We start from the raw sequence: 16,655 nt of genomic DNA, 5'->3' as shown, positions 1-16,655 counted from the left end.
AGAGCCTTACAACGCACTATGGGCTAGTAGATCTGCATCCCCTTACAACGCACTATGGGCTAGTAGAGCCTTACAACGCACTATGGGCTAGTAGAGCTGCCATTTTGGCCCAATGTTTACCTATTATGACATGCCAAGAAATAAGGAAATCCGATCACGTTATTTTGCTCCCGATCTGATTCCGATCAATTGATTGAGTATTTGCCGATACAGATTTTTCCCGATCCGATATATACATTTTTATAGGACACTTATGCCATATCAAAATAGTACAATATCGAAAATCAACAGACAATATCCAGTCCAATATGATATGGATATAATAGTGATACTAGGGATGTCCCGATCACGTTTTCTTTTCTCCAGATCATTTGAAAATGACGTGATCGGCCCCGATTTCCGATCACATGATCGGATCGGGACAACCCTACCCAGAATGAGGATGCTAGGGTTAACTAGCATAAAGCATCACATCGTATAGAAGAGCTTGTGGGCGTTCAGGCTAGTTAAAAACATCAGCATTCCAAGCAGCCTTAATGCATCCATTTTGAGGTGTGTGTGTGTGTGTGTGTGTGTGAGAGCGTGTGTGAGAGAGAGAGTGTCTTTGTCTGGAGCACTGCAGCCCAGAGGGAGGGTTCAGGGAGCCGTAGAGGGGTGGTGCGTGGGTGGGGGGGGTAATGAGTGAATCTGATCAGGCCTCTCAGTGGTCTACGTGTCATTAGCACCACCACCTCACTACCTCACCGCTCCCCCCTCCTCCCCCTCCTCCCCCTGGTCACACAAGGCAGAGAAGGCTCATAGACAACACAACTGGCGGGATGGGCCAGACAGAGCATTCCCTGACAGGGAGGGGGAACATGCAGTGTACAGAGGGGGGGGGGGGGGGGGGGGGGGGGGTCGGGGGGGGAAACTGGCTGACGGCTAGAAATGTGAGGTGTGTGTACCCCGAAGGGACCGTTGGTAAATCGGTGTTAAATCGAGCGCCGCGCGACGACGAAGACTTCCCACAGAGACGGAGGGACTCTGGCCGTTAAGAAAAAAAAGAAAACAGCCACGCTGTGGATTTGAAATTGCCGTAAATCTTCGCCGAGATGAATACTGGCGTGCCTCAACTGACGGCCAACATTCCACTGTGTGGAAGGGACTTTTAAAATGCAATCACTTTTGACTGCAGTTGTAGTCCAGTGATTCTGACAGCCCCCCCCCCCCCCCCCAAATAAAATCATATTTGACCTGGGGACCTCCCACCCTGATAAGCACTTGGAATGTAAGAGTTGAGGCATTACATTTTCAGTTCCGCAGATACATAGTGAAAATAGCCTTGCTTTGCTAGGCTTTGTGAGCTTGTAGATCGGCTATTTTCACAATTGTTGCCTCTTATATAATTTGACAATTTGGCCAATGTTTGACAAGTTCTACTATAGTCTGTTCTGTTAATTACTTTTGATCCTGTAATGGCATTTTTTCATTCTTCTTTTTGAGTGGTGCAACCACTCCATTAAGGAACTATGTGTGTCCGTCCCTGGCTGGCTGCCTGGGTCCGTCCGTCGGAGTACGAAAATAGCGTTTGGTTTCACAACCAAGTGTCACTGTTGCACACACACACACGCATGCGCACACAAATTTGGGTGAGAATCTACAAGCACACAACGCGAGGCATTGTGAGCTTGCATATCGTCTATTTTCGGCAAAGAGATTCGGTATAGAGGGGAAAAGGGGTGGGGAATAAGTAGGGTCCCCTGGGGAAAATGAATTAGAGTTCAAGAGATTAAATGTCCATCATTGGGCTTGCTGATGTTGCACCTAATACACTTCACACAAAATTGCATTAAAAGGTAAAGAAATATAAAAAAGAAAAAGCTGGCAGTGGTTGGTAATGTACGATTTATGAGGTGGCAGTAAATGAGGTAAGGCAGCAATACATAAAACTAGAAAAAGTGCCCCTCAGGGCACAGGTCTCCACCAGGCCAGGTCAGGTTGTGGCCTCCTGGTGGCGCTATAACAGGCCAATGTGAAAAGGGTGCCATTTCTTCTTACGCCTTTGCTGGCAATTGGATGATTTGTGGCATTATGTTCCAAAAATGTTTTCCACCTGTCGGTGGCGCTATAACAGGCCAATGTGAAAAGGCGCCGGTTTGCTAGCCAATCCTGCAAACTTTGAAAGCCAATGTTAGCCAATTAGGATGCAAAAAATGCAAAACATACTCTCTCCATGCATTCGGCTGGTGGAGACAATAATGAATCTATAGTGATGTAGAACCAAGCTAGCCTGATTATCAGACTGTAGCTTTCTTGAAGCTTCAGTCTGACATGTCTGAGCGATTTCAAGGGGGAGGGGATTAGAATTTCCCTCAACCAGTAGCCATTGGTGTTGTTTTTCCCTCCTTCCTCTGTGTGTTGCGCTGCGTGATGACGCTGAAAACGGCACTCGACGCTGATTGGTTGTTCGTTAGACCCACCCCCACCACCGATTCTCATTGGATAATACATTTTTGTACCGAAGAAATAATAGGTTCACAGTGCAACACCAGACCAAGAGACGCAGTCCACTCAGAGAGTGGGCGGGGTCTTTGGGCTGGATCCAGGCTAGAACCAAGCAGTCAAAGGGAGATCTTGGGAAGTCATGACTTCAGGATGGAGAGGGATGTTGGTACAGTACTTTACTACTTACTTGCATTACTGTCAGCCAGAGTGTTGAGGTTGCCTGAGATGTCTCGCCTCCGGAAGAGACATACCACCTTGGCCTCTACATTTCCGTTGGCCGTCTAGTGGAAAAAGGGACAAACAGAGAATCTTTAGTACCACAATGTATTTGTTACCATTATTGCCATAACATCCCCCAATAAGACCACCCAAAAACATGCTAGCCATTTATGAATAAAGGCTTAGACATTAAACAATTTTTAGTACTAGAGCATGTACAATTTAAGGACTGATGTGGCTGCTCTCTCCGTCCTATCAGGCAACTAGGAATATCATGGGGCGACTCAGGATTCTTTCAAGACTCTTCATCAAGATTCCAACAGCTTGCATTGAACTGAAAGGGAGTACCGTGAGGTCCCTCATTTTGGTGGCTAATCAATGTGCATCAACCTGGACAAAGATGAGGAACGGCGCACAACTAGACAAAGCAAGGGGGCATCAGGGTGGTGCAGGGGTAAAGTCCATGATGATTTCCTTTTTTCATAGACGTGTATATTGTTCCCTATTCATGGACCCTGATGTAAACACGTCTTAGTGTTTTTCCTAGTTATATCCTCAGTAGCAGTTTTTCAATCAAATCAATCAAAACCGCCATGGAGACTTGGTGTTTGAAATTGAATCATACACAATGCAGATGGCCGGGCACTCCAATTAACACAATTGGCAATGAAAGAAGCAAAGAAAAGAGAAAGGGAACCTAAAGCGCCTACGTTTGTACTGAAAAAAGGTTTATACTATAGGATATGCTGGAGCAGAGTTGGGCTGTGGATAACATCGTTTTACTGTACTTCAGGAGGAATTGAAGGCTGTTGGACTCTCATGAACAGGAGAGCCTGCCCCTAGGACTGGCTAGGAAATCAAATTGGTTTAATTTGTCTTTACACTTTTAGTTTTCATTAGTCATAGAAATAGGACACAACTGAATAAACTGTCAGCTCACCACATGAATATAACTTGATGTCAGATTTCATGCCAAGACAATCCCCCAGTTGCTTTAAAACTATAATTTAAGGTAAATTGTTGTACAGCATTACTGAGAAAAGACGCGGCAAGCATGTAGTTGGGGTTAAATCGTCTGCTCAGGTGAAATAAATCCACATCAATCAATAAGTTAATAAAGTAAAAAAAGACAACATTACATGGTGGAGAAGGTGTGCAGAAAGCAGATTTCTTTTACTCATTTGGGTATGTCTATGCATGCATGCACTGCGACGGTTTGTGAACTCGTAGATCGGCTATTTTCGGTGAGCGATTCCCCCGTAACTACCATGCGGCAGCCAACAGTTGCATTGCAGCTGCAAATAAAAATGCAATGAATGACAGTTGACGGAGCCCGTTGGCTGCTGCTAACACCAGCAGGCCCTCAACAGCACTGGTGGATAGGGTAATAATAATAATAATAATAATAATAATAATAATAGGGAGGGTACCCAAACTCCACTGAGCTGCTGCTGCTCTGCTCACAGTCGCAGCAGTGGCGTTGGGTGTTGGGAGGGCCTGCGCTGACCACCCCGCATTCGGGCCCAGTGTCGTCTTACTTCACTGTCCCAACATCATGTTGTAGGTGAACTTGTACATCAAGCTACCTCACACTACGTAAAACGTGTCAATGTGGGGCAGCTATGTAAAGTGCTTTGGATAAAAGTGCTACATAAATGCAACAGTTACCATTTAAACAGGGTACCTATGGGCCACATGGCTCAGGAACTGTTGGTTCCTAACACTACTTGCAGGTTTTGCACAGAGAAAGGCAATGAAGCACACATCTTCTTCTCAATATTTAATTAGGTAAAACACGACAAACGTTTCAATGCTACAGTGTCTTCATCAGTCGAAACTCTGGTAGTTAAGTAATGTTAGCCAGAGCAAATGTACTGATCTGTAGGTCCACTACTGACTGAGATGGATCTGTAGGTCCACTACTGACTGAGATGGATCTGTAGGTCCAGGTTACTACTGACTGAGATGGCCAGGATTGTGAAAAAAGTGTGTCTGTAATATACAGCCCATCTCCATCCAGCAGGAGACACACATCACACAGGTCAGTATAACATTTGAGCACAGATATGGGAACAAGTAGTTATTGTCAACTTATGACCGCCCCCCCCCCCCCCCCCCCCCCCCCCCCCCCCCAAATAAAAAAATAAATAATAATAAAACATGATTATCAATAATCATGATTGATAACAGATTACAAAATGAAACAATATAATCAGGATGATTATTGTAGCCATAATCATGTAGTGCTACTTGTGCTTCATAATACCCCTTCAAGCCTGCTCAGCACCCATTAGCGTTAGCGCTGGGGAAGATGGAGTCCTCCCTGGTCGCTCACTGTAAGAGTGTTATATAAATGAGCTTAATCCTTTGACTGGGAAACAAGCCTGTGTCATACTCATACACCACTGCCGGCCGCTTTCTGCTGGGTTATATAAGTCGACGGTTCATCATTAAAATTATGTTTATCTAATTGAAAAGTGTGCCGTCAGGTTTTTGCACACAAGCAAATTGAATAAAATGACTATTCATATTGTAGTAGTGGTTTTGGTTTATGACTATGAAATGGGACTGATTTAGGCTGAAAACTTTAATACAAATAGTTCCATTGGCATCTAAAAATGTGCACATGTGGTTGTAAGTATATGCTTATTGGTGTTGCAAGGATGAGGGGGTACTTGGAAAAAAGTCTCCCCTCCAAGGGGTACCTGGGACAAACAAATTGATACTGATATAAGTGGCTCCTCTGTACTGGACTGGAGTCTAGATATTTGCAGAGACACTGTGCTAACCAGTGCAGGTCACACTGCGCAGACGGCAGCCGAGTGAGCACGTCGGTTATTTAACTGGAAGAGTGAGTATGCCTGAAGTAGTGGGTCGTGACCCACGAAGCGGGTCGCGAGACATTTTCACAGGGTCACAGCAGCCAAAGAGCATTTTGGTTACGGGGAAATGCCGTCATCTGGTACGTTGGGTCATGACTTCACGGGGGGTCAAATGTGGGTCGCAAAACAAAACCAGCTGAGAAGCGCTGCATTAGAGGACTTGTTGTTAGCAGTGGTGGACAAAGTACTCAAATATTTTACTTAAGTAAAAGTATAAATACTGCATTGTAGAAATACTGTTACAAGTAAGTCCAAAAAGTCCAGTATCAAATTGTACCAAAAGTAGAAAGTACTCATTATGTCCCATTTTTTCAAATGTATAAAAATCTTTTGAAAATAGCAGATCTACAAGCTCACAATGCGTTGCATTGGCGTTAGGAACCCATTGCGACTGCATGCCCTTGCTGACGTCGACCCCAGGTTCGAACCCACAACCTTCCCCATGAAAGGCATATGCTCTAACCAAAGTACAATATTTGGAACTGAGATGTAGTGGAGTAGAAGTAAAATTGGAAATACTCAAGTAAAGTACAAATGCATCTAAATGGTACTTAAGTACAGTACTTGAGTAAATGTATTTTCTACTTTGTTGCTTTATACCCCTGGTTAGAACACAGTACCAACTACCAACATGGTCTATCATTACCGCTACTGTGTGTTAGAAAATAAACTTTCAAACAAGGTCACATATACAGTTAATATGAATTACATGATGAAAGTTTGAGTCAGCAAGTACATGAAGTTAGATGACATGGACAAATTACTAACCTTGTTGAGTTCTTCTATTCTACGAATCAGGTAAGGGTTGCTGGAGGAATTCTCAAAGTACACGTAATCTGGAAGAGAAAGGGAACACACGCATGAATATCAGTGCAGTTTTGGACATATTGTTGTTGTAAACTTACACGTGTGGACTTTTCCGATGCCACACCCAACTTCAAAAAGCTAGGAGCACCAGCAAAAACATAGGAGCACCCCCCACAAAAATGTAAGGAGCACCAACAATATCTATGTTTTATGCAATATATATATCGTTTTCTCAATGGTTTTTTTATTGGTATAGGTTCTGAAGTTTCAGTCTAATATACAGTGCATATAGAACCTTTTTCCTAGTACCACAATACAAACATTACAATAAACAAAGAAAACATAATAAATAAAATAAGACAAACAAGTACACCACCGTCTTGACATGATTGTACATTCCAGGATGTTTATGCAATATTAATGAAGTTGTCTTTTATGCACTTCCACACCCAGGGTCAGATTGGTCTGATACTTTGCATAGCAGCAGTGTTATGATCCAGATAATTTCATCAGCAATCTTTAATAATTGTATTCAGCAAGACATTTGACATCAATATGACAAATATCAGTACTTGGGAAATCCCAAGTGTTTCAACAACACTTGCATGTGTCACAAAAATATTACTTTCAGCAATTTCACACATGCAACACCAGGCAACCTGTAGGTAGTACATTGGAGTGCTAGTATACAAGTAAAAACAAGAAAAACTAGCCTTAGGCCACCACTGTGGATTTAAGAAATGTCCTAGGACCATAAGTTATACAATATGGTCTGTCCCATCATTATCGAACGTCTCCAGAGGAGGATCCTCTACACTAGTGAGTGCACCACTGCTAGCCAATGGGCCGGGACCGATTTGTGTGCCAGGGAACAATTTGTGTGTCACAGGTCAACTTGAGTAAAAATCCCATTTTCTTTTTCTACATTTAGATAGAGATAGAGAGATATAATGTAGATAGATATCAAAATAAAGTATATATATATATATATATATATAATAAAGTAAAATACTTTTATAAATTTAAAAAAACTAAATTCCATGAATGCAAAACAAATATTAAGTAGTAGTGAAAATAGCCTATCTACAAGCTCGCAACCTGGTGCGAACCACTGCTCTACACAGATTGCAATCACAACTACAACTGTGTTCATTTGTTCACCTAAAGTTTGAAATCCAATTTGTTTAATATAACTGGAATGTGAATCTGAAGCTACATGGTGACTCTTAACATTCACAATGTAGGCAAATGGTGGAATAAAGGGTGTTTCTTCTGAGTAAACAAAACGTAGAAATGTTATGCAGAAGGGGATGAAGGAAGATCGTCCAGAAAGCACTGGAACACCTGCACACATCGGGACTGAACACTCACTAACTTCTCTTCTACGTCATTCAATGACACCCCTAAACAGCACCTATTAACTAACTTACATACAGAGTTGAGCTCACAAAACGCATATCGAGTGCACTAACTAGCAAATGTACAGGGTGTACAGGGAAAGGGACATTCGACTGTATGGGGGGAATGCTGTGCAACGTAACAATTATGTTTCAAAGCTCACACAGACTACATTTCAGGAGCATAATGCCACTGTTGCGAGCTCTGAAAACAGCCCTGACTAAATGTCCCTTCCCTCTTATGCATTTCCCAATAGACATTGACAGGCCTCAACCTATTCTATTAAGCAGCACTGTGGTGGCTCAATATACATCGACTTGGGCCTCAACCTATTCCATTAAGCAACACAGGTGGTAGTGACTCACCATACTTTACATGCCATTCAGTTCAACAACCACAGCTTACCAACCCCAAAGCACAGCTTGCCAATACAGTAGCCAATACTGTAGCACCAGGCCAGCCCATACTGTGACAGCTCTCCAATTAACAATGAATGTAGGAGATGGAAAAACAGATCAATACAAATATGATTAAAGAGAGCTGCCTGGTGCTATGTGATGTCTGATCTGGAAAGGTTAACAGAGAACATCAGCTCTCACTACACCCAGCTCAGTCACAGTTACTTTCCCCAGGCAGTCAGGTTTCTGCACAGCTGACATACCCATATGCACTGCACATTGTTGTATAATGTGTAATGTTATCTTCATGTGTACTGTATATTGTGTAATGGACACAGTACACACGTGCATTGCATATATACACTCTGCAGTGTGTGCTTTGTGTTAAGGCAGAGTACAGGTTATTTAAATTGATTGTCAATACACAACAATAATAATGTTGAACTTGACGGATAATGGATCAGACCTGTGCCGTAGCAAGAATCATCCATACTAATAGAAACTGCCCTGGTCACTCTGCACAGAGACCAATGTCACCAGCTCTGGTCAATGTCAAATCATCATAATAAATAGGGCTGTCAATAATGATTAGTTTTTCTATTCATAATGTGGTTAATTAACAGTTAATAATCTAAGGTTAATGAGGTATCCTATTCCCATTATATTTCCAATTTCAGCGTGGACGGACACAAGATGATTTTGGGGCCTGGTTCAGCCATGGCAATGTTTTGGTCCAATGACGGCCATGGAGAAGAGCTCCAGTGCATTTTAGGGGACTTTTGCAGGTCACAGTGAAGGCCATGGGGCAGGCTGGCTGAGAGAGCAGCATGAGAGTCAGATGAACACACAATCTGTGCAACAAGAAACATTCTGCTACGAAACACACTGACAAATTACAACATCACCATCTCATTTCAAACCACTATCCCGGTCCAACCACAGTACCACACTATCACATAGAATAAAATAGTAAAAAAGGAAAGAGTGCATCTGTCTGTAACCATCACTATTAGAGCTGTCCAGTATTGAGCAAAGCAGTAACAGAGTCAAATAGCCATCAACTGCAGTCACTGGTCTAATGTTGGCAAACATGCTTTTTTTCTGCTCCAACAGTCACTTGCATACAAATTCAAACACCGTTGGGGATTCTATTCTTTTCCAAATATCCGACTGTCAAATTACTGCTATAAAGGGGCTCATGATTTCCAATTACCATTCCTGGTGAAAAGACCATTTTGCTGCTGGTGATAAGGCCATTTTACTGCTCACAACTGCAACAAATGACAATTGTATTATCCAATGTCAATTCATTTGTTGTGGAAACTTTTTTTTATTAAAAACAAATAAATACAATCATTGTTAAACTTTTGGAGGAGCATCGCTCAGCAGTGTGACATTTGATCTTCCTGGCAGTGTCTGACCACCCCATCATTTACAACCTGACTTTGAATCATTACCACAACCATGAGAAGAACATGTTTACTGTTATTTCAGCTAGGCAATTTGTGTTAACGCAATTTTGTATATATACACACAGGTAATATTATTTATCCCACGATTTTGTACGCCAATTTTCACCCCTGTGTCAATTATCTAATGTGATCCTGAGCTCTACACACCCTCCGCCAACCTGGGGAGAGCAACGGACTTGAACTCATGCTACCTTCATGCATGAGTGTCCAAGTCGCTCCTTTACACCTGATTTTTCCCTGGTTGGACGTAACGCGTGGAAGGAACACGTTATTCCAACCAGTTCCTTTTCCCCTCCATCAGGTGCCCCACCTGGCCACCAGACACCAGGATGTTTTTTGTGAGGGTACCTACCATAGGGGACACGGGGAGAACATGCAAACTCCACACAGAAAGGCCCTTTCGCCAACCCCGCCTTGGGTATGGGCACTGATGACGCGGAGGACACGCCGCCAGCGCCCACAGCATCCCGAGCGGGAATCGATCCCAGGACCTTCTAGCTGTGAGGCGACAGCACTACCGACTGTGCCACAGTGCCCCCTATATAATAACGCAAATTGCATGATCATTCGAATACAGCAGAGGTTGATAGGTTCGAACTTCGAACAATATGTGGATTTCTCCTCCACTAAAATACTTTTTCTGTAGACACGGCCACAAACGCTGCCGGAAAAGGCTATGAGAAACAACATTTTAATTTATTAAAGAGGGACTGCATGATCATCCCTAATAGAATAGTGGTTTGAAGCGTATGGCTCCCACCATTGGAGTGTACAAAACAACAATCCTTGCTACAATTATTATAGCATTTTTATAAGTGGATGGTGCTTGTGAACACTCCTCAGACCAGTACAGCTCAGTGCTGGGCATTTCGCATGAAACAGCTTGTTGTGGCGTAGCGTCTGGTATTCCCACAGACGGGGACATGGTGGTCGACTTGCTTACAACATCAGCCTGCCTCCATCATCAAGGGGCAGAGGGATGCAGTCAGACACAGAGAACATTTCTTGCTCTACTTACGGTGGCGAGTCTCGCTACGGCGGCAACATCCCATACAACACAGCAGAGGAACGTGCCAGCACAGATGTTACACAACACCCAGCGACTGGACCACAGAGAGGGACAACGCACTCTCAACCTTTTGTCGCTCGCCCAAACGACAAGAGGGGGAATCCGAGTGACCTTCACTCCTAAGCTCTGTTTGCATTCATCTCCTTCCCTTCATCCCTCAGTCCCGATTAGTCATGTTGCAGAGCTGGTGTCCAGTGGGACAAATTTAAAGCACAGAGCTGTCCCACTAGCACTGTGTGGGGGCAACCGCCACCTGACTCCGAACTGAGTGCATCAGTGAGAGGCAGAAGAGGGAGCCTAGTAGATCAATGGAGCTGGGAGAGACAAGCACACTGGCCTTTGATAGGAATCACACAGTCTGCCCCTTGTGAGCGAGATACACACCTCAGCTTAACTCACTCTTCATATTGGTCAGCACAATCGACACCGGGACTTCAAAAAGGTTCCGGAGAGGTTCTCAGTGGACCTTTCAAGTGCAATACATGCTGAATAAATTAATCTTAACAAAATAATTTGGGACCCAGAGAACAGGTTGGTCTTTTCTTGAGAGTTTGCTGTGGTCGTGTGCAGCTGAAGTGGCGCAGTGTGCTATGTGCTTGAGGGTGAATGAAGAGGAGAGTGTGCACAAAGACAGGAGGAAGCCCTTTGACTAATCTCTGGGGAGGATAATGATCTTGCACATACTGCCAACTCTTGTGTTCCTCTGGGCCCTTTAATATGGGCACTCGCTGACGCAAAGCTGATAACTGTCAGCAAATGCTGCGAAAGAAAGGCTTAGGTTCCATTATTGAAAGAACATTTAAACGTGGACACATTCACAAACCTCCTGACAAATAATGCAATTTGCAGATAACCAGCGCAGCTGCAGGCCCATACAGGATGGGAGCAAAGGGCAAAAAAAAAAACATTGGAATTTGAAAATGCCCCTAAAAATCTGAAGGAAGGATGGAGAATTGCATTATATCTGCGAAAATGTTACATTTACTTATTTCAGATTGTTAGGTAAGAAAGAAATTCAATTTTAACATACTTTTGACTAGGGATGTCCCCGATTCGATCCCGATACCACAATTTCTGTGTTAGCCGATATTGATCCAGAATACCGATACCAGTGTTGTGATCTTGTGTTGTGTTTATAGCCATCTACCTATATATCTCGTGCTGTGTTTATATATGTGCACTTGCACATTACTTTTGACCCCAAATGCTATAACCCCATCCCCCACATTTTTTTTTGTATACCCGTTCCTGCATCAATATCTTCCATATTATACATGAGATGTGCCAAAGCCACAAAACACTCAGAAGAAGCTGTGGCAAAGCTTTTAATGTCTAAAAATAAATGCCCTCTAATTTCCACGCAAAATTGTTGCTTCATTTATAATGCAGCCTTACAGTATGGTGCATCACTTCCCTCACAAATATTAGCTCTAGTCGGGGAGAAGCAGTTACAGTTTTTGTGACAAACATGTTTTCCAGTGCTGGGGTCAATCACATGAGGTGGCCCTTTCAAGGACTTTTCCAGCCAAAACAAATCTATGCTAATGCTGCTACTGTCTGGACTTTGGGATCATGTCAGAGCACAATGCTGCAGAGTATCTAAAAGGCCCATAGCCCAAGGCCTACTGAAATGTAAATGTTAAAATAAAAGCAAAATGAGAACAGCTACAATACAACTAGACAGCCGTATAGATCTCTACTGAAGTGATGTGACTTACTGAAGTTGCCTTTTTTAATTTTATTAGCAACAATTGGAAAATGCAGCCTTGGGCCGATATCAAACTTCACCAATAATGTTCGAGTCATATGGATAGGGACACGATAAGCCTCAAGTCTCTACTCTTGTCAGACATAAATGCTTTAGCATTAGATTAACATGATTACTCTATAGCTTTCCCTTTATTGCCTGGCATTTTACAGTCCAGAGCTGAATGGACATAAACCATGGCAGTAAAAATGCACCATACCAGTGGCTTGAGTAACTACATGACTTTTCTCCCAGTTGTCCACTGCCACCATGATTCATCATTGTTGTGCCACCTTCCCAAAAGTAGTGAGTACACCTTTAGCTGCATGCCAAGTGTGCATGAACCTGAACCATTGCACATTTGATGGTCAGAATAAATGAAAGCATGATAGGATATCAACATGGGAAGCACCCGTGATCAATATACTAGGTCTCTAGTTATTAACTTGTTTATTTTTGGCAGTTGCATTTTGTTGTTGCTTTTGTTATCACATTACCAATTTACCACTCAACACCATTACAATGTGGAGTAATTACAAATCAATTAGCGAGTCATTATACAAGTGTATGCTTGTTCTTAACAGGCTTAATGTAAAATTGCACAGGCTAAATTAATTGTTAATGCTGCCGTAAAATGTAATTCACCACATTCCATCATGTTCTGTCAACTTGGGCTTAACCCTTTCAGTGAGAGCTCAGTTCAAATAAATTGCTTCAAATGAGATCTTTTAACATTTGCTGAGCAACATCTCTACGCAGCAACAGAACAAAAGATTAAGAATTTGCCTTAATTGGCTTCCTTGCGTGACTGTGACCACTCCGAGGTAAAGTTCGCCCAGGAGGCCAGTGGACAGTATATACAAGACAGGCTCATATAATAAGTCCTTTGTGAGGAGAGTGAGGTGCTCAGAGGGGCAGCCTGTAGGGTGCTGAATGTATGGCCAGAGGGCACCGCAGTCAGACATGCTGGAAAGGGCCATCTGCAGTGCCAATGCCAAGGCCAAGAAAAATGGATAGAGGGGGAGGGGCCAGGTAGCAGAATATGCAAGTAGTTTTAGATTGAGTAACAGGATTAAAAAGCTCAAATTTAACACATTATTGAGCCTACTTCAAGTCCAAAAAACACCTCTAGTGATGCCATTGAAATCACAAATACAGTAACCTGTCACACATCATATTTCAGTCCCTGTCCCTTATCACAGTGGTTCCCAAACCTTTTCATGTCAAGGACCCCCAAAATGATACTCATTAGCGAGTGTACAAATGGAACCAAATGGACTAACGGGTCCATTTGGTTCCATTTGCACACTCTGAGTTACAGACCCATAAGGGTTCATTTGGTTCCTAATTATCATTTAGCTGGGGACCCCCTGGAACTCTCTCAGGGAACCACTCTCTCAGGGAACCACTGCCTTATCACATACAGTTACAGTATAGAGCTTAGTTAATGACTGATCAAATATTCTATCAGCTTTGACCAAGAGAATGAGGTCTTATTGAAGAGAGATTGTGTGCATGGTGAAATCCCAAAGTGCAGGTGAAACAGTTGTTTACATTAAGCACGGGACAATTGGTACAGCCTTTTCAAGCACACCATTTAATCATCATGACCTAAATAAGCTGCTCTTTGGGGAACCTTACACAAAATGAACCTGACAGCACACCTCATTGTACAAACAGCAGCCATGTAAAGCAGATAATATTCATACTTATTCATATTGCGATATATATATATATATATATCACATATTATACACAATGATTTAATTTGTATTATTACCTTAATACTATTTGAAGTTGTGAGTCTCTCTACTGTTTTGTGCCTACTATGGTGCTGCTGTAACATTTTCTTCTAGATCAATAAAGGTCCATCAATCTACCTACCTACACTACAGTATCTATCCATCTACTCAAGCCAAGAAATGAGAAGGAATCAATGGGCTAGCTGTTACAGATATACTTATGAGACTGTGAACACAAGAACATGAGGATGAGTCCTATTTTAACAATCAAGCCTAAGTACTATACCAACTAAGTATTAATAACAATGTATGAAACACTTCTCAGCCACTACAAACCACTGACACCTGATCTAAAAAAAACGCTACTCCAAGCTAGTACTAGTGTGTATCATGGTGTCGCTTGTTAAAAAACTACAGATTTGCAAGCTTTGTGAGGACTCTGAGGAGTAGATCTGTTATTTGCGGGCGTGGGAGTAATATCTTTGAAATATGACTTTTTTTTAGGAAACGAGCACCGGTGGTGGCCCAGACGTCACATTCCAGGAAGTAGACGGGCCCGGTGGGTGACAGAAGATGACAGTTAACCATTCCCGCGAGGGACCGACAGTCGCCGTCGCGTCTGTCTGGTTCAAACTCTACCGGTAAAAACACGGAGGTTGTTCCATGTCGCCAAATCAAAGTCTAAATGGCGTTTTTTTAATCACAGTTGAGGGACTCAACTGGATCTTATTATAGTTCTATTAAACACATAAGTCATAAATTCGGTATCTATTTTGTGTGAGAAACACTCGATTGAAAGGCAACACATAAATTATGCTCTCGTATTTTCTGAGTCAAACTGACATCAAACGTTTTCTTACAAAATGTACAACTTCATTCTCCAACACACGTCTGTAGCATTTTTGCAACATTTATCTGCTACTATACTCTACTACTGTACTAGTCTGAACGTACGTACCTAGCTACCTAACCTATACTAGCTAGCCGCTTCATACAATGTGGGCTAGCCAGCTAAGCTAGCCGGCTGCTAGCCTCGATCGGCTAACTTTTGTTATCCCTAGCCAGCCAGGCTGTTGCTACTACGTCGCGTGAACCTTTTTTTGACAAAAATGACGTAATTTCATCAAGCGAAAAAGTGTCAACGCACGTCACGTCGTCACTTTCGCCGGTCACAAAGCACGTCATTTGTTGCCTGCTGTGATGTGACGCGACGAAAAGAGCGTGCATAGCTTTTTTTATATATAGCATTAGCTCGCTAATTAATAAAGCTGCGAGGAGGGAGCCCCGTCGCGCAAGCGGTGAGGATGAAGTCCCTCTTTTTTTTTTTTTTAGAACAGATCTACAAGCAACGCGACGTTTCGCGTCCACCGATCCGCGACACGTCGATAGCTTGTAGATCTTTTTTTGCAAGCGACACCGCCGTACTACGGCATCATAAATAAACTAGGCCCCTGATCAAGCACCACGCTGGACGCTGCTTCAAATAATGTCAAACACACACACACAACACACATTCTCTCGCGTCTTACCTCCCACTCGGTACATGTTGGCCGCCATTCTCCCGTGGAAAAAAAAACCCTTCTACGAAAACACACCGTGCGTGGCCTGGCCCCGGCCGCCGGGATTCCCTCCCTCCGCGCGATGTCAAAAAATAACTCGCTTTATGATTTTTTTTATATCCTTCATTTGTTCCGTTGAGAAATAAAACCGCGCCGAGGAAAGGAGACACAAAAGCCGGCTTCTCTCCTCTCTCAACCCCCCCGGCGGCGGCGGCACGACCGACAACCACCCGGCCAAAAAAAAAAAAAGGGCTCCGGTGACTGTCTGAGGGTTATAAGAGGAAAAAAAAAAAAAAAAAGTTTAAAGTTTTTTTTCTTCCCCCCCTTAATCCCGTCGTTCCGTTAATGTTGAAATTAAATCCCAAACGCGTCCCCTTTTGTTCCGGTCTTCTTCTTGTTCTTCTTCAACGACCTCTTCTTCCCTTCCCTCGTCTTCCTCACTTCACTCAACGCATTCACACTTGCAGGCATGCACGCACGCACACACATACAGTCAAGTCAACACACATGCACCAGTCCACCACACGCATACATTCATACATACACGCAGCCCTTGATAGCTTTTAGCCTCTCTCTCTCTCTCTCTCTCTCTCTCTCTTTACTCTACCACCACCACTCTTCCTCCCTCATCCTCCGTTCCCAGCTTCATCCTCCTCTTCATCACCACCTCTCCGCTCGGTACGCGCGCGTGCGCGCGCACCCCCCCTCCTCCTCCTCCCCCCATCCTCCTCTTCCTCTACTGTTTGTTAACGTCATCTTCGGAAATTATAGTCGGGAATCTCCGATACACACACACACACAGGCTACACGCACACACACACACACGCGCGCGCACACACACACACTGCACGCATCACACGTGTGATATACACGCAATA

General features: G+C 43.3%; 1 protein-coding gene across 3 annotated transcripts in view; it reads right to left on the bottom strand.

Annotated features, from left to right (window-relative positions):
- Nucleotides 1–16,387, bottom strand: part of mta2 (metastasis associated 1 family, member 2) — a 36,617-nt gene extending 20,230 nt beyond the window's left edge. Inside the window, exons 1-3 of one of the 3 annotated variants that reach the window (XM_079490720.1) lie at nucleotides 15,748–16,387; nucleotides 6,354–6,421; nucleotides 2,672–2,765 (exon numbers count right to left, since the gene is read on the bottom strand). In XM_079490720.1, the coding sequence (XP_079346846.1) occupies nucleotides 2,672–2,765; nucleotides 6,354–6,421; nucleotides 15,748–15,775 (190 nt within the window). In that variant the 5' untranslated portion in view covers nucleotides 15,776–16,387. The remainder of the gene's footprint in view (nucleotides 1–2,671; nucleotides 2,766–6,353; nucleotides 6,422–15,747) is intronic. The other 2 variants (XM_079490721.1, XM_079490719.1) reach the window with 2 other exon arrangements.
- Nucleotides 16,388–16,655: the final 268 nt, after the last annotated feature.

This window comes from Electrona antarctica (genome assembly GCF_951216825.1).
Source record: "Electrona antarctica genome assembly, chromosome: 21".
Classification (NCBI taxonomy): Eukaryota; Metazoa; Chordata; class Actinopteri; order Myctophiformes; family Myctophidae; genus Electrona; species Electrona antarctica.
The sequence above is the reverse complement of the archived record's forward strand: the minus strand, read 5'-3'. Positions and strand labels throughout refer to the sequence as shown.